Source organism: Mchenga conophoros, linkage group LG7 (genome assembly GCF_057382185.1).
Source record: "Mchenga conophoros isolate Kocher_MC1m ecotype Shallow Benthic linkage group LG7, M_conophoros_male_GT1.1, whole genome shotgun sequence".
In the NCBI taxonomy this organism is placed as follows: domain Eukaryota; kingdom Metazoa; phylum Chordata; class Actinopteri; order Cichliformes; family Cichlidae; genus Mchenga; species Mchenga conophoros.
Window position 1 is genome coordinate 66,858,387 of NC_140532.1, and position 24,039 is coordinate 66,882,425.

At 45.4% G+C, this 24,039-nt stretch overlaps 3 protein-coding genes across 4 annotated transcripts; 2 read left to right on the plus strand and 1 right to left on the minus strand.

Annotated features, from left to right (window-relative positions):
• Positions 1 to 549: 549 nt before the first annotated feature.
• On the minus strand, positions 550 to 17,008 carry LOC146571651 (mixed lineage kinase domain-like protein). Of its 2 annotated transcripts, none has more exons than XM_085280928.1 (11): positions 16,827 to 17,008; positions 4,820 to 5,252; positions 4,572 to 4,649; positions 4,254 to 4,431; positions 3,988 to 4,088; positions 3,681 to 3,816; positions 2,658 to 2,742; positions 2,436 to 2,578; positions 2,131 to 2,180; positions 1,894 to 2,034; positions 550 to 1,810 (listed from the first exon to the last, which is right to left on the minus strand). In XM_085280928.1, exons 2-11 carry the CDS (start codon positions 5,244 to 5,246, stop codon positions 1,755 to 1,757), a joined length of 1,395 nt encoding a protein of 464 aa, XP_085137054.1. In that variant the 5' UTR covers positions 5,247 to 5,252; positions 16,827 to 17,008; the 3' UTR covers positions 550 to 1,754. The 2 variants fall into 2 exon arrangements, with proteins under 2 accessions (XP_085137054.1, XP_085137053.1); XM_085280927.1 differs by lacking the exon at positions 16,827 to 17,008 and adding an exon at positions 11,539 to 11,629.
• LOC146571652 (uncharacterized) lies at positions 5,916 to 6,534 on the plus strand. The gene has a single exon (XM_085281331.1). The coding sequence runs from the start codon at positions 5,926 to 5,928 to the stop codon at positions 6,532 to 6,534; it is 609 nt and encodes a 202-aa protein (XP_085137457.1). The 5' UTR covers positions 5,916 to 5,925.
• On the plus strand, positions 16,245 to 23,998 carry LOC146571653 (mixed lineage kinase domain-like protein). The gene is made up of 11 exons (XM_085280929.1): positions 16,245 to 16,328; positions 17,638 to 18,070; positions 18,241 to 18,318; positions 18,459 to 18,636; positions 18,802 to 18,902; positions 21,138 to 21,273; positions 22,138 to 22,222; positions 22,302 to 22,444; positions 22,700 to 22,749; positions 22,846 to 22,986; positions 23,070 to 23,998. Exons 2-11 carry the CDS (start codon positions 17,644 to 17,646, stop codon positions 23,123 to 23,125), a joined length of 1,395 nt encoding a protein of 464 aa, XP_085137055.1. The 5' UTR covers positions 16,245 to 16,328; positions 17,638 to 17,643; the 3' UTR covers positions 23,126 to 23,998.
• The last annotated feature ends 41 nt before the right edge of the window (positions 23,999 to 24,039 follow it).

The following is a 24,039-nucleotide window of genomic DNA, read 5'->3' on the forward strand; positions in this document are numbered from 1 at the left end:
TTACCTTTTTTATCTGAAAAGTTACTGGTAATATATAATCTAACAGGCATTTAAAGGGTAAAAAATGGATTTGGATAAAGTTTTGATGGCAAGGACTGGTGCTAATGTAAAGAGTCAACTCGGTCAAAGTAGAAAAATGTTTTAATAAATATTAATCTTGTAGCATTTTGTGAACGTAAACAAAAGGTGGCCATTTGTGGTCATGAACAAGCTGAGAGGGAGTTTTGTCTTTTTTGCTCTCATAATAATCAATGTTGATGGTAATCAATTACATGTCCCAGACTCTACTATTAATAACACAAGTAACACTGCTAATATATGAAATGGTGAGTTTTGAGGTTTTCTTCCAACAAGCATATTGTACCAAAAAAATGTTGTTTTAAGGGTTAAAAATGTAAAACGTAATGACTATTTTATATTTGTGAAAAAAGAACTTTATGCAGAAAAAGTATCAAAAAACCCATAAAACTAATAAAAAATAGACCTAATCTGACACTTTTGTCCACGAACAAGCTGAAGGGATTTTTGAACAAACCCAGAGGGTCAACAAACATTTAATTGGAACCATGTTTATTTCTCAGCAGCATCAATAGTAACAAAAACACAATTTAGATTTTGCTGGCAAAGTCGATTGTTCTTATTTATTTTAAGTACATCCTATAAACCTTTTATTCCAAAATATTGCGATACAGGATACAATTTTTTTAAAACAAGAACTTTGTTAAACAAACAATGAGTTTACAACACACACACAGATGAAGTATACAAGAGAATAGAACATGAATACAAATAACCAGGGGTAAAAAAAACGATTCACAAAAAATTCACATATATGTTGTGTTTTGAGAGACTTTTTGCTGGTGGAGTCTGATATTGATTTTATGTACAATTCAACATCCTTAAAATAACATTGGAGGCGGGGTGAGTGAGGGGCGGGGATTTGGCCTGGACGCTCTGTTTAGAGCAGAGATGGGCAACGCGTTACTGTAATCTGATTACTTTTTTCAAGTAACGAGTAAAGTAAGGGATTACTATTACAAAATCGGTAATTACATTACCGTTACTTTTCCGTAGGAACGCTGCGTTACTGCGTTACTAAAACCGTCGTTTTTTTGCGAGAGTGTCTCATGACAGTGACGTAAGCGAGTGCGACGTTCGTGACAACAGCTGTGTGCAGATCAACAATGGATCATATGTCGAGTGCGGCAGAGAGTATGAGCGTGCAGAGAATGTTGCATATAATTAAATTTTTGCTTGATGCATAAAGTTAAAAGATTAAAACTAATAAAACAAGTTTTAAAAAGAGACTTTTCCATTTGATTACATTTTGTATGATGGATTATGCAGAAAAAGTAGAATTGGCTGAAAGATCTATCGCTTCATTACCTATTCAGGTTGTAAATCGTGTTTTTAAAAAGTAACTAAGTAATTAATTACTTTTGAAAATAAGTAATCAGTAAAGTAATGGGATTACCTTTTTGAGGAAGTAATCAGTAATTGGTTACTGATTACTTTTTTCAAGTAACTTGACCAACACTGGTTTAGAGCTAATAAAACATTGGGGACATGAAGGCTTCTTGCCTTCATTTGTGGAATGAAGGCAAGAGTGCTTTCTGGCACTCCAGATAAAGAACAGAATATGTAGAAAATACAATAATGAGAAAAACTAAAATATTAACGTCAACGCCCACGGATCCTGACAGTTATCTTCCTGTTTTATTCCGAGTTGTGTTTCCTCTTCAGGATGATTCTAATCAGTCTTGTTGTTCCTCCAGTTGTGTCACCACACTGCGCAGTTTATCCAGCAGCACTGCACAGGAGAAAATATCAAGACTGTAATAATGAACAGAAACAGTAATCACATGTACTCAGTCACAGAGTAACTGAACTCACCTCCAGCTGATGGCCTCTGGAAGCGGTCGTAGGCCCGGCACTCGTTGATCAGCTGTCCCAGTTCTGCAGGACAGTCATCAGGAAGCGGCTCTTGATACTTCTCTTCATACACCTTCTGATAAATTTTTTCATCTGAAAAACCTACGAGACATTTGAAGACACGTCAGGAGGAGAAGTCGATGGAGAGGACTCCAAATCTTAGTTTAAATCTGCAGTGAGTGTAGTTTAGACACAAACCTTCAAAAGGATTCTTACAGGTTACAATTTCCCACAGGATGATTCCAAAACTGAAACAAGTTCAAAAGGAAATTTGATCATTTGACAAACCACAGCAGGTCTGAAATCAGTAAAGTGTTCTGAGGTCAGCCAGGAGCTGTTTTCACACAAACCCCCAACCAGAGGAGTCTCGCTCCGATGGCACATGTAAGTCACTTCTACATCAGCTTCACTTTCAGACCCACAAGCTAAGTCCATCTTTTAGAAAGTTTATGATTGAGGGCCTTTGAGCACACCTCTGTGGACCCACAGCCGTGGGGTCTCACCTGTACATCTCCCACTCTTTGCAGTAGCTGAAGCTGGCGTCGTGGAACTTCTCGGGACAGTGGTAGCACAGCGACCTCACGGCTCTGTCCTCCGTCTGCCTTTTCAGAGACGTCTCTGTTTTCGACAGCCTGAAACCTCCCAGCTGGAAACGACAACCAAACCGTCACATGAAGCAAATATGTTCAGCTGCAAGGAATCCCAGCATGCATTGCCTTCAGTACCTTGACGGTGTAGTCTTTAGTCACCAGGAACTTGCTGCTGTTGATGGACCCGTGAACCCTCCATTTTTCCTCTGTGTTGTGCAGTCTAAGATACGACAGGTAAAGTCATCATCACCAACATGACTCTATGAACGACACGGTCACTGTGAAGCTGCCCAACTCTAAAGAAGATGCAATGATTTGCAGACCTCAAACTTTACTCACAGAACTCAGAAAACATATCGAAGGTTTCAGCTGAGAAACTTTACAATGCAAAGAAAAAGTATTGGCTCCTTTTGAACTTGAGGGCAGGAACATATCTCCTAAAAGTCGGGCCGTGTTTCCCGCTGTGTAGAGTTCCTCTTCTTTTAACAACAGCCTGTAACTTTGTGTGAACTGAGGCTGCCGTACTTCTGGGAGAGGAACACTCCCGGGTCTCCTTCGTTCTGTTTGGTTTCACGATGCTCCAGATGTTCTCAGCTGGTAGGCCGCGTCGCCACCTGCACTCTTCTACTGAGAAGCCGTGCTGTTGGAACGGATGCAGTCTGTGGTTCAGCATCATCCTGCAGAAACATAAAGGCCTTCCCTGGACGGAGCATATCGTTAGCTTCATAGCATAATTGCCTAAGTCATTTGACTAAGTCAATGACTTAGGCACTTATGCTATGAAGCTAACGATATGTTGCTCTAAAGCCTGTATATACCTTTCAGCATTGATGGAGCCTCTCCAGATGTGCCAGCTGCCAGTTTCGTTGATACGATCCCCAACCCATCAGAGACTTTGAACGAAGCACTGATAACGAGCGGGATGGTCCCTCGCCTCTTCATTAACCCGATTAGGTGCAAAATGTTCCTCCATCTTTTCCTCGTAGCACCACTTACTGTTCCAGCCTCCAACTTTTTCTGTGTGCTGTTGTAGATAAAATAACTCTGACCCTGATGAGATCTGCAGATCGTTGCCTTCTGTCTTCATTTACATTTTACACAGGGTCCCAACTTGTTTGGAGTTTAGGTTAGAATCTGTAATAAAGCAGACACACTGACCGATAGAGTCCTCGTACTGCATCCAAACACATGTGAGCTTTCCTGATCCAGGTCAGAGTGAGGTCAGAGTCCAGAACCTGGCGAAGACTTCCTTTCTCACAGTACTCCATGATGATGAAGAACTGAGGCTTGGGTCCTATAAGTAGACACAAGGACAAGTTATTACAGGTTTGTCACTGAGTGTATTTATCTGTGATGTTTTCACGTATTTATATGTGGGGATAGCGTGTAACAGACACTCTGGTCCACCGTGAGGATCCCCCCCCCCCCGACGTGGACACGCAGACCTCTGTGTTCACGCGCTCACCGTTCTCATCCTGGATGCAGATTCCAAACATTCGCAGGATGTTGGGCGACTCAAACTGCTTCATGGTGTCGACTTCCTTGTTGAAAATAGACTTCACGTCTCTGGATGTGGAGAAAATGTTTGATGGCAGTGAATGCAGCAGGACACAGAGAGCACTGGGAGCCTGAGCTGGAACAGCATATAAGTGAATGTGTGTGTTATTTTCTAATGGGAAGGACTATTTTCCTGTGTTTCTTCCCAGTATGGGGCTGAACTGTGGCACTGACCGTGCACTGGTGTTCATGGGGTCGAGGTATCTCTTGATGGCCACTGGGAATCCCTGATATTCTCCTTTGTAGAGCTCGCAGCTCGCTGTTGTCTTGAAGGGCTTTTTGGGATGTTGATACTTCAGTTCATCTGGTTTAATCTGTCGCACAGCCACGCTGCTGAAACTGGGCTTATTCACTGTGAACAAAAAAGATAAAGACTCCAATGATAAATCCCACTTTCTCAACATAAGATGTGTGTTTTGTCAGTAAGTCACCATTCACAGACTTGTTTATGACACAGCTCTGCGCAGGGCCGCTCAGCGATGTCGTACTCACACATCTGCACCACTTTGTCCAGCTGTCTCAGTATGGTGTTGGTTTTCTCCTGCTGCTCTTTCATGTAGTCCATCAGCACTGAAGAACAGAGAGAAACACAAACTCTGAGTCTGGTCCAAACGCTCTAACAGGATTTATTCTAAGTGTGGAAACACTGAGAGGAACAGAATCCGCTTTGGTGAACCAGGATCAAAACACTAAAGAGCTCTGCTTGAACGTCTCTAAAGACAAATTCAGTTTCTCCTCACATTTGGTCATCTCCGTGTCGTCCTCCTTCCCGTCCATTTCGTCTTCTGTCTCTCTCTGTCTAAACACCTCGTACAGCATCTTGCTCTGTTCTGATTGCAGAGCTAGACACAGGGCCTGGTAAGCATCGTTGAGCCGCTCGCTCACCGTATCAAACTCTTCTCCGTGGCTGCCCGATTTCAGGATGCGCTCCACCAAGTTGGCTGCCGTGTATTTTTCAATTAGCCTCTGTGTTGACTCCAGAGTTAGGATCAGCTCCTCGACGGCTTTCTTTACCTCTGGAGAGAACTCTGTGATGGACTTCACCACATCCTCGAGGGCTTTGACTCGGACCGAAATCCGCTGGCAGCGCTTTTTGTTGGCCTTCACCTTTTTAGCCAGCTTGTAGATGTTTGTGGCAGCAGAAAAGAAGGGCTTTACTGTTTCCATGATGAGCTGAAGAGACAGAGAGGACAGTTTATAACAGGAAAAATGCAACAAATCAAAGCACATCCATCAATGCTTCAATGCTCAGGAGGCGTCCTACTGAACTCAACTGGCTTCTGTTAATGTGAAAGAGTCGTGTCTCTGCTCTGAGCTGCTCAGAGCTCCTCACCCACTTAGTCCTGCAGACCCCTCACCAACCCATCTGTCTCCAGCTCCACTCTCTCCTCACTTGTGAAAAGGAAAGATACTTTTGAGTCAAACTCGTAGCTGAAAGCCTGGGACCAAAGCCAGCAACTATGACAATATTACATGGTGTGTAACCAAGTAGGTTTTTAGTCCTTCCTCTCACGTCTCAGTAAGTCTTAGTTTGTTGCTCCTTCATCTTTGGCATCACGCCTTCATGTCTTTGCAGCTACCTCTCAAAGACAAATCAAGACCTTGGATTACTCTCCAGTGTTGATCCACACACAAAGACCACACAGATTTGGCTTTTGTGGACTCGCTACATCATGAATTTATCTGTTTGGCTCGTTTGGCTCTCAGCGAAGGCGGTCGCACTTTTTCTCCTCTCCTCCTTCCCCTTATCTTCCCTGCTTAGCCTCTTGTGTCCTTGTCTTGTCTCGTGTGCATTAGTTTCCCTGGAACAGTCTGTCACTGTCGTTCTCTAAAACCTAAAAGAATTATGGATTTGATCAACTGTTCTCTGAATGCTATTGACACCCTTTTCTCAACGAGAAGTCTGGGCTCGGGAGAGCCTGAGTGCCCTGGAGGGACTTTCCCTGCCGGATACACGATGGATGGGTGGCAGACCTGGAGGATCTTGTGCCTGGCGGGACTGTCGATCGAGGACGCTGAAGATATCTACCTATTCGGAACCATGATAACAGGGTTCTTGTTGATCGGAGCTGGCTTGGCCCTGACCTATCGGAGAAATAAGAAAGCGGAACCGGCTGTTCAAACCCCCCCAAGGCTGCCCGCTGGGATTGAAGCGATGGGACGAGGCGCGACCTCTCACAACGAACCCAGCATGGGTAACACCTTGGAGACGCTTACAGCTGCCGTTAAGACTCAAAATAACACCATTGAGCGTTTGATGGGATACATCAAAGAGAGGCCTGCTCAAAATGAGACCCTTGAGCGAAAGTTGGATCACATCGCAGAACGGCTCACTGCAGTTGTGAGGTCTCAGAATCACAAGAATGACAACACCACGGAACAGAAGTTTGATACCATCATGGGGAGGCTCGCAGCTCTACAACGGGAGATTGAGAGACCAGTGTCAGAGTGTTAAAGAGTAGCTTGAAATTCTGAGCTGCTCACATAAAAGAAAAATCAACAACATCAACATGCGGACACCACGGCGCCAGCTGCTCAGGCCCAAGGCTGGAGCCGAACAACAACTCCCTGATAACGTCTGTGTGATGACTATTCTTCCCATCCCATGCAAGGCCACCTGGGTTGGCTAGCAGACTGTTTAATTAGCCTGATAGGGCGAAGGACACTGTCTCAGCTGAACTATGGACACGCACACACACACACTTACACTGATAAGCACTCACATATCCCCCCTCCCCTTCCAATGCCTTCGATGCTTGTTGCCTCCTGGGAACACGAGGCGGGTCTGAGCCCGCGCTGGAGAGTCGGCGCAGTGGCAGGATGGCTGCTGTGTTGCCTGGGTGAACTCCTTACCCCCTACCCAACCCTGTTGCTGGTCACGTGCTCCATAATGTTGTACTGTGGACATTTATGTGCTTTTCTGTGCAGAGGAGTTATTTTGTTTCCTGTTCTCATGCTGTCCTCCTATAGCCCAGCATGAGCAGAGGTCTCTTTTTTTCCTCTTGTACTTTCCCATTGTAGCGCAGCTGGACTGGCCATCGGGTATGCCCGAGGTTTCTGGCATCTGCCCGGTGGGCCGCTGGCGATTTTTTGTTTTTATGGGCCGATCGATTTTTTTTTGGAAGGGTATAAATAATGAAAGGTGTTGGATTGGCCAATTGGTCATGATCGACTCTGGGCTGGACCAATTACAGCCGAGGAGGTCGGATGCACCCTCCCCCTTGTTTAGCAATCTTATAGACGAACTAAAGAAAATGGAGAACAAAAAAAGGAAAGGAGGTGCAGAAAAAATTAGGGCCAAAAAGAAACAAGCCCTTCAGGCAGACGCTGCCAAATGTGTAAAAATAACTGAATTGTTTGGCGGTAGCTATGGCATAGCTTCCACAGATTTAGCAACATCAGCAAGTGGTGGAGGCCAGCAGGTGGATAAGGGAAAGGGGAGGCAAGAGGAGGAGAGACCGAGGCGGCCGCCGGTCATAGTGGCAGAGGAACTGAACTTCAGGTAAGAAGTTATGACCTGGGCCCTGTTTCAGGAAGCCGGTTTAGTGCAAACTCTGAGTAAGTATATCCTGAGTTAACGAAAACTCTGGGTTTTCGGTTTCACAAAGCGAGTTTAGATTAATTCTGAGTGAGTTACTATGACGACACACTCCATGAAGTAAACCTGCCCCCTAGCAGGTTTACTTCAACTAACCCTGACTGTCTCCGCCTCTTTGTCGGAAACTTGACAGTAGGAAGTGTCAGACATGGCGTGCCCCTTCCTTGAAGAGCCAGTAGATGTTGAAGCCCAAATTCTCCGCAGAGCTCTCCGCCGGGAGAGAGTGATTAGAGCGCGTTCGGACATTTTATCATTTCCTGATGATTTCCTGTGTGAACGTTACCGTTTTTCAGCACAATCTATAATTTATTTGAATAACATCCTCAGGCCTAATATTGCTCATGTGACACATCGCGGACATCCTCTCAGTTCTGTACATATTATTTGTATTGCACTTCGGTTTTTTGCAAACGGGAGCTTTCTGTATAATATTGGTGACGCTGAGCACGTTTCCAAGGCTACCGTCTGTCGGGCAGTCAGGAATGTTACAGTTGCACTGAAACGTCTCCTGTACACGTTTGTGGTGTTCCCCGGTCACAGACCCACAAGATTTATCAAAGAGGGATGCCACAAAATTGCAGGTATCAGGATGAACGAAACTTAATTCATGATGTGGTGATATTTGAACTACTACTTAAATTTTACATTTATTCTCACGGTTCCCAGGCGTGATTGGCTGTATAGATGGCACTCACATTCCAATCATTGCTCCTTCAGTAAATGAAGGAGACTATGTGAACAGGAAGTCTTTCCACAGCATTAATGTGCAGGTACATAGCTCCCTGTAGCATTTCAAACTAACAAATTATTTCATTATAGTAATGGATGCTAATTTGTGTTCTCTGCACTGTGAAGATCATATGTGATGCTGCCAACATTATCACAAATGTGGAAGCCAACTGCTCAGCCTCTGTGAGTGGTGGTGGTGGAGGACCCCCACCTGTTTTTCGGGCCTCCACTTTTTTTCTGTTGGCTATAACGGGTCACATTTGAGCATACAGAGTAAGCAAATATGTACTTGTAATGTGCTCAGATAATTTCAATAAGTGCTTACAGAGGGGAAATTAATGTAGCCTCTAACTGCAATTGATTTACATCGGACACACAGACCAAGCACTATGGCTCATAATACAATTACACCTTACCTGTTTGGACTATATTTTTATATTTCATTTTTACTTGCTGCCAGGAACGTTTGGGGCCTGTTGGGTTGCACCTGCGCTCACATCACATCACAAAATAAAATGTATGAAATAAAAAATAAAATATAATAAAATAACGTGTTAAATGGGTGGAAATCCCTCGATCAATGTTTAAATTAACACTCACGCATTGACTCTGTCGGCTATGTTTTGCCATGCATGCTCACTTTCTTTTGCAGCTGTGGCTGTGTTACTTTTTTCCGCGGAATTTGCATGTTATCGGCATATGCTGCCATCAGAATTTCGGCCTCAAGCGCTGTAAGATACATTGACCGCGCCTTCTTTCCCTCCGTCTCCATGGTGACTCGCTTAATCTGTGCTCCACTAATCAGGGCTTTATGTATCCTCGTGCGCGCGCTTAACTTGGGGTTAAAGCAACTCCGCGTTGACTGAACTAATTGTTATCAGCCTTTCTGAAACCGAATATTCCGAGTTGGACAGTTCGGGGTTACTCAACCCTGAGTATCGTTTTTCACTCTGAGTTTTCTAAACCGGTTTCCTGAAATAGGGCCCTGCTGTCTATCTGTGTCAGATATAAACCAAGTTTAGTTGTAGTTTGTTTTCGTTGTGCTGACTTTTTACAGTCGCTTAGAATAACTGGTACTGCTACTAGCTAGCATGACGGAGTTTATATACTGCTGGGCGGGTGCTATGAAGTTACTGATAGTAAATTTTATTTTATGCTTAAGGTTAGTTTCTCAAACTCTTCAAAATCTTAACAAATTGTGCCAATCCTTACATGTTGCACCAGGCTGATTTATCAAAAGTGGAGAAGTCTATGGAGAGATGACTTTATGTCATCCATGAGGGATGCATTTGACATATGTTTCACATATTATAGCCCAACAAGTTACTCATAGCAATTTAAATACGAGCAATCACTATTGCAGTTAATAATACAGCAGCTTCTTGCCATTTTTTGTGTTTCTTTTTATCGCTGTGTAACTGAGTTCAATTGAAAGCCTGCATGCGCTAGTACCTCTTGCCACAAGTTCCCAGAATCCTTTGCGGTTTTACCCCTGAATGACGTCACATTTTTGGTGGGCCGGTCTCTAGTCAAAATGCCCGGGCTGATTTTTTGTCCCAGTCCAGCCCTGCATTGTAGTGTACATTTCAGTGGTTTTCTGTAATGCAACCATTCTCTGACTTGTATCCCCATGTGATGTCTGTGTTGTGTGTGTAAGGTCGGGGGGGCGGGTTCATTCCACTGCAGGGCAACCTGCCACTGCATGTGGTGAATAAACTTTGAACTTGAACTTGTAAATGTATAGGCTGCAGCAGAAATGTCCTTATATCCCAGGTTTCTGTGGCCCGGAGGCCTGGGTACTTTTACCTTTTTAAAATGTAATTATTTTTGTGATAAAATAAGCATTTTATAGTCTAAAAAACTAATAACAGGGACATATTAGGGTTTTTAAGAGTGTGGAGAGGGTTTTTATGGCTTACAAATAATAAAATTAACATATGGTTTCTACTTGATGGATTTTCACCTGTCGCGGGGTCCCAGAGGTTTTATCTGTAATGTGTTTACTTGGTAAGTAGAGTTTAGTGAACAGGATTTACAAAGGGGTTATAAAGAAATGACCTTAGTTTTTTTACAATGACTGTGTTATTTCACCTACATTATAACCACCCTGGTTCTTTTTGGCGGATTAAAATATCTTTACAGAACTGTTGTTAGACTTGCTGCAGTTTCTGCAGCCCTCTTGGCCACGTCTCTCTTAAGAAAGACATTTTAATGTCAGTGAGACTTTACAGACTTTAACTGGATAAATAAACACATTTAAAAGTGACTTTGCCAAACACTGATTGCAGCGTCTGCTCACAGGAATAATGTTTGGAGCTCAGATGAACTGATATCATTCATGAGGGAAACATTCAGAGCTCAACTGGTAATGTGGCATACCGGGCACCTAACAGCATCCCGTTGGTTCATTTTCATTACTGACACTGGATTGTCCTATGAAATCTCTTTTATGTGACAGACCCCGCCCCTAACTTCGCTGTGCACTCACTCGCAAAAGAAGTGGCGAAAAGATGGAGCTGATAATCTGAGAGAAAACAATAGAAACTAAAAATAGATGCTGAGAATGTGTGGAATGAATGACAGGTTAGCGGCCGTTAGCTGCTGCACCGCGATCAGCAGGAAAAGAAACAACCAGTAACAGCTGGCAACAACCAGTAACCGGGCCTCCCAGTCACAGCAGGCTGTAGCTGCTCCAGCTGTGGAGAAGTGAGGAAGAGGCGAGGGAGGTGAAAGTAACGTGGTGAGCAAACAGAATGAAGTGTGTAAAACACAGTCAGGAGTCGAACCCTCAACCTTCAGCTCCACAGGCGAGCAGCGTTAAGACGTCAGCATCCAGCTGCTGGTTTGTTACGTCACCCTGTGCCACGTGGAGCAAAAACACCAGCGCGGATTTTTTTGTCCCAGTTCAGCTCGGAATACATCGCATATTAAAGGCCAACAAGCCACTTTCTGCGGTTTAAATACGGACAAACGCTTTTTCACCAAACACGAGCTTTCTGGCTTCGTGCTTTCCTCTGTTTCACTGAGAGAGGCTGAAACAAACAAACAGCAAAACGCCATAATCCGGGGAGTACTGTCCAAAAACAGACCAGCTGTGAGCAAAGAGCAGAAAAATGCAGAAAAACCGTTTACCTCTGAGATAAAGTTGCTCTTCTTCACAGGAGTTTGCTGTCAGAGCACCACAAGAAAACGAAAGTAGCTCCTGCTTCCTGTTTATGTCTCCCAGCTAAGCGACCGTGGTTAACACGCCTGCATGAGTCACTATGTCCCAGAAGCAGCACACTGCACAGCCACACCCGAGCCCGGCACTTAAACGTCTTCATGAAAAGACACCAGAGGGATTTCTGTTGTTACTATTAAACAAAATGACCTCAACAGACAAAAAGCTTTTTATTTCATGCAAACCTCGCCTGCCTCCAGGAGTCACTTGAGTTAAGTAGAGGATACTCAGGGCAGCCTGCTGGCTTTCCTGAGCCTGCCAGGACAAACCTGAAAGGTTGAATAATATAACACAATAACAGTCGCATCAAGGTGCTTCGTACTGTAAGGTCGACTCTACAATAATACATACACAGAAAGTAGCTCACAAGCCTCCATTGCACTGGAGATTTGCATACTTTGATGAGCATACTTTTTTTTACCATGTTGTGCAAAGCAATGACCAGTAGGACAAAGCACATATTGTCCTCTAGTATAATGAGGAGGAAGAATCAATGTTCAGGAAGATCCAGGGTTAGAAGATATAGAAAATATTGTCAATATTTAGAGCACATGCTACCCTTTCTCTGAAAAAGCACATCAGCCACCTGCAGAAGTGGAAGAAGGCTATGAAGTGAAGAAAAGTGATGAAGAATCTGAACTATGTTCAAGTAGGTTCTCAGGCATCCAGGACATGGTAGTCTGAGGAGCTTGGAGAGAAAGTGATAAGATAAGATAAGATAACCTTTATTAGTCCCACACGTGGGAAATTTGTTTTGTCACAGCAGGAAGTGGACAGTGCAAAAGTTATGAGGCAAAAATTAAAATACAATAAGAATAAATACAGTACACAGCTGTACAGAATAGAATAAAATAATATACTATATACAGTAGAATAAAATAGAATAAAAATATACAATAAGATAAAAATAGAATACGAATGCTATATACAACTGAGTAAAAATACAACGATGACAGAAAGGATTATTGCACTTAGTATTATTGCATATGTATGGATGTGTGTGCTTGATCAGTTAAAGTCTTTATTATGGAGTCTGACAGCAGTGGGGAGGAAAGACCTGCGAAATCTCTCCGTCCCACACCGTGGGTGCCGCAGTCTCCCACTGAAGGAGCTGCTCAGTGCTGTCACAGTCTGCTGCATGGGGTGGGAGACGTTGTCCATCAGGGATGACAGCTTAGCCGCCGTTCTCCTGTCACTCACCACCTCCACTGGGTCCAGAGGGCATCCTAGAACAGAGCTGGCCCTTCGGATCACCCTGTTCAGTCTCTTCCTGTCCCCAGCAGAGATGCTGCCGCCCCAGCAGACCACGCCATAAAAGATAGCAGAAGCCACAACAGAGTCATAGAAGGTCTTCAGGAGTGGGCCCTCCACCCCAAACGACCTGAGTCTCCGCAGCAGGTACAGCCTGCTCTGCCTTTCCTGTAGAGGGCGTCTGAGTTATGAGTCCAGTCCAGTCTGTTGTTCAGATGAACACCAAGGTACCTGTAGCTGTCCACAGCCTCAATGTCCATACCCTGGATGTTCAGTGGTTGCAGTGGAGAATGCTTGTGCCTGCGGAAGTCTACCACCAGCTCCTTGGTTTTACTGGTGTTGATCTGGAGGTAGTTCAGCTGGCACCAGTCCACAAAGTCTTGAGTCAGTCCTCTGTACTCCTTGTCGTCCCCATCAGTGATGAGGCCGACTATTGCAGAGTCATCAGAGAACTTCTGCAGGAAGCACTGGGTGGAATTGTGGGAGAAGTCTGCAGTGTAGATGGTGAAGAGGAACGGAGCCAGAACCGTTCCCTGTGGGGCCCCCGTACTGCAGACGACCCTGTCCGACACACAGCCCTGAGTCCTCACATACTGTGGTCGGTCGGTGAGGTAGTCCAGGATCCAGGTAGTGAGGTGATGGTCCACTCCAGAGTTCTCCAGCTTGTCCTTCAGAACCGAGGGAAGAATGGTGTTGAAGGCACTGGAGAAATCAAAGAACATGATTGGGCTTCTTGAAGTTTCTTGAATTTTCAGAATGTGAAACTGAAATAGAAGATGTGTCAGAGGACTACACATCATCCATTTCAATTATGATGAAGACAAAGAATCAAGCAAGAAAGAGGAGTCAGCTGAGACAGAGGAATATTTGCAGTAATGTGAGGAAAACTGTCATGGTCCCCGGCCAGCCCAGTGTGGCCACAAGTGTTTGTTGTTTTTCTCTCGCTCTCTCTCTCCTACCTGTCTGCCTGGGCGGAGCTCTGATTGGGCTCCTGCCCTTGGCCCACGCACCTGCAGCTGATCTCGAGCGAATTGCAGTTCTCTGGCTCTTAAGGCTGGGGCTCTGAGCTATTCGTCGCTGGAATATTGAGTAACTCTCGTTTACCTGGATCAGCCCTTTTGTGACTCCTGGACCCCGTGAGTAGGAGAGTGAGCTGAGCTGCTTGTGTGGAGACTGTTTGGACGAGGAGCAGAGCGAGTGCGAAGAAGTGTGTCTCCCCAGCCTATTGATCCCCAGGACCCTGGTGTTTCCCCCCTCCCTTCACGTGTATATAGCGCACCAGTGTGATTAATAAAGTGTCGTTGAACTGTGCTACCTCAGTCTGCGCCTGAGTCCGTTCCACCCCCGTGACAGAAACACTGATCTGGTCTTCTAACCTTCCCAGTGACAGACGATGCATGACTCTCTCATGTGCCTCAGAGAAAGATGATCTACCACAGTCCAAGCACATGTGCCAGGTCCCATACTCCTTCAGTGGCTTTTCTACTCGAGTACTGAAAGCATTATACACAGTGTATTCTGCTTGTATTCTGCTTTTTAACGTTCACATGCCAATGGATGCATCAGAGACCAAGTTGGGGTTCAGTAACTTGCCCAAGGACACCTTGGTAAGAACTCCAGACTAGAGCACACAGAGATTGAACCAACAACCATCCAATTAGCAGATGACCTGCTCTACAGCCAACTCAATGACGAACAAGGAGGGACAACGAGAGAGGAAGAAAAATGGACCGAATGCAGCTGTAGGCATATGTGGGTGTGTTGATTCTTACTGCCGTGCATCCAGTAGAGTCGCTACGGCCAGTTTATGACATCCTGAGTCTGGTAGAGAAGTTTTCATGCTGACACAAGATTAATCATAGAAGCACAAAAAGGACATAATTTCTTGATAAAGACACAATAGATGATCGTCGTTCATGACACAAACGTGCTCCCATTTGAGGTGTATGATGTGTGTTGGTGTTGACTTGAAACACAAGTGGGTGTTCCTCCTGCTGTGATGTAAGATCCTGGTACTGATGTGACTGTATGAGCACCAAGTCCCCTTCAGAGGACTCTGTCCCCTCCAACAGAACATCCAAGTAAACCAGGGAACTTTGAGACAAAAACATGGGCAGCATGTGATGCAGGTCCAGCTGTACATGGAACATGCTCGTGTGCGATGGCAAACCGTCTGTCCTGCAGTCAGGACACGAGTTGTCCCTAACATTGCAGGTTTCCAAAAGAAAACAATCACCTGTAACAGCTTGTTTACTGTATATGCCCCTTGGCCTGCAACTGCAGAAAGAATGCTGTCCATGATGGGACCAGTGCAGAGGAATAAACCTGAGCTTCCTCCTGCACTTGGGTCAAATATGGACACGCCTTTGTCCTCATGAAAGTTTGCCTTCACTCAGACTCATGCCCTCCTACCATGCCAAAATATAGAAAACTGTCAGGCAATGAGTTGGAATAAAGTTGAATAAAACCTTGAAACACAGAGATGGATGATATTTTATACTTGTTGCTTCAAAGCAAACGGGGTCATTTTTGAGCCCTGAGGACCACAGGTGTGATTATGTGCTGCCAGTAAAAAACTTGAAGTAGTTTAAAAACAGCTTTCTAAATTAACTTTGACATAAAGCCGTCTGTGACCATCTGTTAAAGCAGCCAACTCTGGTTGTGAAACGATCCTCATGATAACTGATGATTTCATTTATTGTTTACCCGAAAACAAAGAAAAAATTCATTTTTATGAGGTTTTTATCAGATTTAAATTTGAAATGGAATAAAAAAAATGTTTAAAAATGTTTGAATTAAGTTTTAATTAAAAGTGGGGGGAAATCCACTTCATATTAATTAAGTATCAATCAAACCAGATGGGGACATTTTTGTCCCCTGAGGACCACAGGTGTATGGAAATCAGGAGGACATTTTGAGGGTTAAGGCCTTTCTGCATCTGCCTCACTTCTTTTATATACAGTCTATACTTGCAGTGGAGTTTTTTTAGAAGTAAAATACTGTTTCCTTGCAAAATACTACACATAGATACTCTACACGTGTATGTATGAATGCACGTGGAAGTGTAGAGCACCCCTGCATCGTTGCAGATTCAGATTTGGTTCAGAAATGTTTCAGTGAGAGTGAATCTACTCGTTCACACTGACAGATGGGGAAGAAGCTTTTGTCTGGTTTCTGTTTTGGCAGAGCTGTTTGGATTCAGCCACACTGAAGGTCTGATAAACGAGTCAAAAATGTCCCTCCTGTGTCATGCACACACTTCCATGATGGAAAACTGAGGAAGTGTGTGTGCAGCTATGCACAGTTTCTGCTTCCTGGATAAAACTGACTGTTGGGGGCGTGGCCTTTAACTGACAGACAGGAACAGAAAGCAAAGAGGCAGAGCAGCAGGCTGAAGAGTCTGCTCCAACAGCAGACTGCCGTGTGAAGAAGAGCAGACTTTACCTGACAGGTAAACAGTCTTTCTCCTGCTTCTCCTCTTTGCTCACAGCTGGTCTTTTTCATTTGATGACTCAGTTAAGACACTCGTTTGAAAATTCACCTAAAAAGTTTCCTGATTTCCTGAGCTTGGTGATTTTTTTGTGTGTGGATCACCTGTGGAGGTTTTCTGAGGTTTTGTGTTTGAGAGGTAGCTGCAGAGGATACACCCATGAGCGGTTATGATGCTGAGACTTTAATTTCAGACTTTTCCTTTGAGAGGAAAGGCGTCAGGTTAGATGGTGGATGAGGACCCCAAATGCAGACTGATGGGCGAGCAGGCTTCAACTGAAAATGGCTTTTTATTCTAGGCGAGGTAATCACTGAAGCTGAGGCAGACACATAACAAAGGCTGGGATAACGCTGGTAACAGGGTAGCTACAGAGAAACGTGCTATTAACACAAACAAGCAAACTAGGGAGAAAGGGAACATCAGGGAACAAGACCGGGGAAAGTAAAACTGAACACTTACCAAAATAAAACCGATGGAGCGTTGTCAGTGCGCGGGGAGGCCGGGCAAACATAAAGAAAGAACCGATAAACAGAGCATGAAGGTATAAACTACTGCTTTCTACATCATGTGAACCTTGTCATGGTCCCTGGTTTTGAGCTACTTGGACTTTGATTAGAAAAATCATTTCTCGGTGGGTCTTTTTGAGGCTGATGTCCTCCTCCCTTTGTGTTTCCTTGTATTGTGCGTGTTGGTAATTGTGTTTCATTCACATCCTGTTTCGTAGTTTAGCTTGCAGACTGTCTTCCTGTTGAGAAACTCTGGCTCTGAAGCTGAAGCCGTGTCGCAGGGAATGAGAAGAGAGCCACGAGTGTTCATCAAGAGTTAAAACTAAATGTGGAGAATCACCAGTTAAACACTGACTGATTAAAAACTGTTAGTGCTGAACAAAAAAAGGTTTAAAAAGGTTTTTATTTTCTATGCATACACAGAGTTAAACAGAAGACAGATTTTTCATCTTTAGTCTCAATGATGAGGGGTTTTCTTACATCTGCACAGCTGTTTGACCATTTAGCAACAGCAGGAAGGAAAAACTCTTTTAACAGGAAGAAACCTCCAGCAGAACCAGGCTGAGGGAGGGGCGGGGCCATCTGCTGCGACCGGTTGGGGGAGAAACAGGACAAAAAAACTCTCTTTCCTTGATGAACATTACCCTGAATTCTGCCGTTGCTTTTTACAATTTAACTTCACCAAACATTCAAGCGATCACTTCCTAGGTGAGGGAGCGATGTGTTGCATTTCCTGTTATAAACTGTCCTCTCTGTCTCTTCAGCTCATCATGGAAACAGTAAAGCCCTTCTTTTCTGCTGCCACAAACATCTACAAGCTGGCTGAAAACGTGAAGGCCAACAAAAAGCGCTGCCAGCGGATTTCGGTCCGAGTCAAAGCCCTCGAGGATGTGGTGAAGTCCATCACAGAGTTCTCTCCAGAGGTAAAGAAAGCCGTCGAGGAGCTGATCCTAACTCTGGAGTCAACACAGAGGCTAATTGAAAAATACACGGCAGCCAACTTGGTGGAGCGCATCCTGAAATCGGGCAGCCACGGAGAAGAGTTTGATACGGTGAGCGAGCGGCTCAACGATGCTTACCAGGCCCTGTGTCTAGCTCTGCAATCAGAACAGAGCAAGATGCTGTACGAGGTGTTTAGACAGAGAGAGACAGAAGACGAAATGGACGGGAAGGAGGACGACACGGAGATGACCAAATGTGAGGAGAAACTGAATTTGTCTTTAGAGACGTTCAAGCAGAGCTCTTTAGTGTTTTGATCCTGGTTCACCAAAGCGGATTCTGTTCCTCTCAGTGTTTCCACACTTAGAATAAATCCTGTTAGAGCGTTTGGACCAGACTCAGAGTTTGTGTTTCTCTCTGTTCTTCAGTGCTGATGGACTACATGAAAGAGCAGCAGGAGAAAACCAACACCATACTGAGACAGCTGGACAAAGTGGTGCAGATGTGTGAGTACGACATCGCTGAGCGGCCCTGCGCAGAGCTGTGTCATAAACAAGTCTGTGAATGGTGACTTACTGACAAAACACACATCTTATGTTGAGAAAGTGGGATTTATCATTGGAGTCTTTATCTTTTTTGTTCACAGTGAATAAGCCCAGTTTCAGCAGCGTGGCTGTGCGACAGATTAAACCAGATGAACTGAAGTATCAACATCCCAAAAAGCCCTTCAAGACAACAGCGAGCTGCGAGCTCTACAAAGGAGAATATCAGGGATTCCCAGTGGCCATCAAGAGATACCTCGACCCCATGAACACCAGTGCACGGTCAGTGCCACAGTTCAGCCCCATACTGGGAAGAAACACAGGAAAATAGTCCTTCCCATTAGAAAATAACACACACATTCACTTATATGCTGTTCCAGCTCAGGCTCCCAGTGCTCTCTGTGTCCTGCTGTATTCACTGCCATCAAACATTTTCTCCACATCCAGAGACGTGAAGTCTATTTTCAACAAGGAAGTCGACACCATGAAGCAGTTTGAGTCGCCCAACATCCTGCGAATGTTTGGAATCTGCATCCAGGATGAGAACGGTGAGCGCGTGAACACAGAGGTGCATATTTTTTGGAACGAGCACTTGTATTTGAGCCAAACCTGAAAAATTAACTGCAGTGCATGAAAACGAGAGCGTCAGCCAAGACTTTACACGTAGATAAGGAGGGTTCAAAAAAGAAAGAAGGACAGATGAAAACAGAAATCCACAGCAGGGGCTAACCCTAAAGTGAAAACAGGAACGGACAGACAATACTAACACATTTCATCAGCTTAGTCGTACCTGGCACAGAAGGAACGGACTTCATAGCTTGCTTGGTCACCAGTGATTTCTTGGCTTGAACCACAGGGTGGGCCATTTATATGGATACACCGTAATAACATGGGAATGGTTGGTGATATTAAAGTCCTGTTTGTGGCACATTAGTATATGTGAGGGGGCAAACTCCTCAAGATGGGTGGTGACCATGGTGGCCATTTAGAAGTCGGCCATCTTGGATACAACTTTTGTTTTTTCAATAGGAAGAGGGCCATGTGACACCCATCCATCCATCCATCTTCATCCGCTTTATCCGAGGCCGGGTCGCGGGGGCAGCAGCCTAAGCAAAGAGGCCCAGACCTCCCTCTCCCCAGCCACCTCCTCCATCTTATCCGGGGGAACACCAAGGCGTTCCCAGGCCAGCCGAGAGATATAATCTCTCCAGCGTGTCCTGGGTCTGCCCCGGGGCCTCCTCCCGGTGGGACATGCCCGGAACACCAACCCCAGGAGGCGCCCAGGAGGCATCCTTGTCAGATGCCCGAACCACCTCAGCTGGCTCCTTTCGATGTGGAGCAGCAGCTGCTCTACTCTGAGCCCCTCCCGGATGGCCGAACTTCTCACCCTATCTCTAAGGGAGAGGCCAGCCACCCTTCGGAGGAAGCTCATTTCTGCTGCTTGTATCCGCGATCTCGTTCTTTCGGTCACTACCCACAGCTCGTGGCCATAGGTGAGGGTAGGGACGTAGATCGACCGGTAAATTGAGAGCTTCGCTTTTACACTCAGCTCCCTCTTCACCACAACGGACCGGTGCAGCGTCCGCATTACTGCAGCTGCAGCCCCAATCCGTCTGTCGATCTCCGGCTCCCTTCTCCCATCACTCGCGAACAAGACCCCGAGATACTTGAACTCCTCCACTTGGGGCAGGAACTCATCCCCGACCCGGAGTGGGCACTCCACCCTTTTCCGGCTGAGAACCATGGCCTCAGATTTGGAGGTGCTGATCCTCATTCCTGCTGCTTCACACTCGGCTGCGAACCGTTCCAGTGCGAGCTGGAGGCCTTCACCCGATGAAGCCAACAGAACCACATCACCTGCAAAAATCAGAGATGAGATTCTGAGGCCACCAAAGCGAAAGCCCTCCGCCACTTGGCTGCGCCAAGCTCTTGCAAAGGTTGTATAGGGAACGAATGGCCCGTAGCAATGGGCCAGACACCCCATATTCCCGCAACACCTCCCACAGGACACCCCGAGGGACACGGTCGAATGCCTTCTCCAAATCCATAAAACACATGTAGACTGGTTGGGCAAACTCCCATGCACCCTCAAGTATCCTGGAGAGGATAAAGAGCTGGTCCAGTGTTCCGCGACCAGGACAAAAACCGCATTGTTCCTCCTGTATCCGAGGTTCGACTAGCGGACGAACTCTCCTTTCCAGCACCCTGGCATAGACTTTCCCAGGGAGGCTGAGGAGTGTGATCCCCCTGTAGCCATGTGACACATCCAACTTATTGGAAACCTCAAGGCCACTGGATATTTGAAATTGCTACATGATGATGTGTTTCCCTCTTCATGCACTGAAGCTGGCACGTTCCCTGAGTTCTTCCAGCAAGATGGTGCACCACCACATTATGGGTGCAGGTCCGAGCATTCCTAGATGAACAGTTTCCTGGAAAGTGGATTGGTCGTCGTGGGCCAGTTGAATGGCCCCCAAGGTCTCCCGATCTCACCCCCTTAGACTTTTATCTTTAGGGTCATCTGAAGGCAATTGTCTATGGTGTGAAGATACGAGATGTGCAGCACCTGAAACTACAGATACTGGATGCCTGTGCTGGCATTTCTCCTGCGGTGTTGCTATCAGTATCAACTGAAGCATGCGTGTCCACGTCAGGGGGGGGATCCTCACGGTGGACCAGAGTGTCTGTTACACGCTATCCCCACATATAAATACGTGAAAACATCACAGATAAATACACTCAGTGACAAACCTGTAATAACTTGTCCTTGTGCCTGCCTGTAGGACCCAAGCCTCAGTTCTTCATCATCATGGAGTACTGTGAGAAAGGAAGTCTTCGCCAGGTTCTGGACTCTGACCTCACTCTGACCTGGATCAGGAAAGCTCACATGTGTTTGGATGCAGTACGAGGACTCTATCGGTCAGTGTGTCTGCTTTATTACAGATTCTAACCTAAACTCCAAACAAGTTGGGACCCTGTGTAAAATGTAAATGAAGACAGAAGGCAACGATCTGCAGATCTCATCAGGGTCAGAGTTATTTTATCTACAACAGCACACAGAAAAAGTTGGAGGCTGGAACAGTAAGTGGTGCTACGAGGAAAAGATGGAGGAACATTTTGCACCTAATCGGGTTAATGAAGAGGCGAGGGACCATCCCGCTCGTTATCAGTGCTTCGTTCAAAGCCTGCATCTCTGATGGGTTGGGGATTGTATCAACGAAACTGGCAGCTGGCACATCTGGAGAGGCTCCATCAATGCTGAAAGGTATATACAGGCTTTAGAGCAACATATGCTCCGTCCAGGGAAGGCCTTTATGTTTCTGCAGGATGATGCTGAACCACAGACTGCATCCGTTCCAACAGCACGGCTTCTCAGTAGAAGAGTGCAGGTGGCGACGCGGCCTACCAGCTGAGAACATCTGGAGCATCGTGAAACCAAACAGAACGAAGGAGACCCGGGAGTGTTCCTCTCCCAGAAGTACGGCAGCCTCAGTTCACACAAAGTTACAGGCTGTTGTTAAAAGAAGAGGAACTCTACACAGCGGGAAACACGGCCCGACTTTTAGGAGATATGTTCCTGCCCTCAAGTTCAAAAGGAGCCAATACTTTTTCTTTGCATTGTAAAGTTTCTCAGCTGAAACCTTCGATATGTTTTCTGAGTTCTGTGAGTAAAGTTTGAGGTCTGCAAATCATTGCATCTTCTTTAGAGTTGGGCAGCTTCACAGTGACCGTGTCGTTCATAGAGTCATGTTGGTGATGATGACTTTACCTGTCGTATCTTAGACTGCACAACACAGAGGAAAAATGGAGGGTTCACGGGTCCATCAACAGCAGCAAGTTCCTGGTGACTAAAGACTACACCGTCAAGGTACTGAAGGCAATGCATGCTGGGATTCCTTGCAGCTGAACATATTTGCTTCATGTGACGGTTTGGTTGTCGTTTCCAGCTGGGAGGTTTCAGGCTGTCGAAAACAGAGACGTCTCTGAAAAGGCAGACGGAGGACAGAGCCGTGAGGTCGCTGTGCTACCACTGTCCCGAGAAGTTCCACGACGCCAGCTTCAGCTACTGCAAAGAGTGGGAGATGTACAGGTGAGACCCCACGGCTGTGGGTCCACAGAGGTGTGCTCAAAGGCCCTCATTCATAAACTTTCTAAAAGATGGACTTAGCTTGTGGGTCTGAAAGTGAAGCTGATGTAGAAGTGACTTACATGTGCCATCGGAGCGAGACTCCTCTGGTTGGGGGTTTGTGTGAAAACAGCTCCTGGCTGACCTCAGAACACTTTACTGATTTCAGACCTGCTGTGGTTTGTCAAATGATCAAATTTCCTTTTGAACTTGTTTCAGTTTTGGAATCATCCTGTGGGAAATTGTAACCTGTAAGAATCCTTTTGAAGGTTTGTGTCTAAACTACACTCACTGCAGATTTAAACTAAGATTTGGAGTCCTCTCCATCGACTTCTCCTCCTGACGTGTCTTCAAATGTCTCGTAGGTTTTTCAGATGAAAAAATTTATCAGAAGGTGTATGAAGAGAAGTATCAAGAGCCGCTTCCTGATGACTGTCCTGCAGAACTGGGACAGCTGATCAACGAGTGCCGGGCCTACGACGGCTTCCAGAGGCCATCAGCTGGAGGTGAGTTCAGTTACTCTGTGACTGAGTACATGTGATTACTGTTTCTGTTCATTATTACAGTCTTGATATTTTCTCCTGTGCAGTGCTGCTGGATAAACTGCGCAGTGTGGTGACACAACTGGAGGAACAACAAGACTGATTAGAATCATCCTGAAGAGGAAACACAACGTGTTGATTTTAACTTTTGTTAAACAAACATTAATCAATACCAAATTCAGGGAGTTGAATGAAAGAGTGCTGCCTCGAAGGCTCATCCTTCACTCTGTGCTGTGTGTGATCAACCCAAACAGCTGGAAGATTTAGCTTTGTTTGTTCTGCACGTCTCTGAATTTCAACTGTTTCAAAGATAAATGAGTGGAAGTCTGGACGCTTTGCAGTCTTGGAAACATTTTGTTCTTTGTGTTAAAACACTCAAACCACCTTTTTCTGGCAGAACCTCACAAACACCTCAAAGATCCTTCAAACATCTGCGTCACAGCGTATGAAACAAGTCGCTCCAACCTCCTGTGGCGGTGTCAAGTCAGACTTAAACGTCGCCAGCTCTTCTCACGGCTGTCCTGAACACTGCAGCTCAGATTTCACGTGAAACCAAAGAACGACCTCCCCGCTCAAAGCCGTTCCCTTCATCGCGGTAACGACACCTGTTGAAACAACTTGCAGGAAAATGATTTGGTGCAAAGTGCCAAAAGCTGAACTTCGTTCCATTTGCTAAATGAAAAACACTGGTGCAGCTGCCATCTTTCATTTAAAACATCTCTGCTTTTTAAAATTCATCAACCAAACAATTCCTCAGTCTCACATTAGTCATCTCCAACTCTTTTTCTGCAGATTAAATCGATTCTGCTCATTTCCACCTTAAACATTTGAGGCCAACCATCCAAACCTGCTCGAGCAGCTCTGAATGATTCAAAATAATTACACTGGACCCCGGGGCTGGCCCTCAGACCAGGAAGTCCCGTCTGGTTTGATTATCGGCTAATTTTAATGAGAACATGACAGAAAAGCAGCAGAGACCGGCTTCAACGACACTGAGAAACAAAAACAACACCAAAT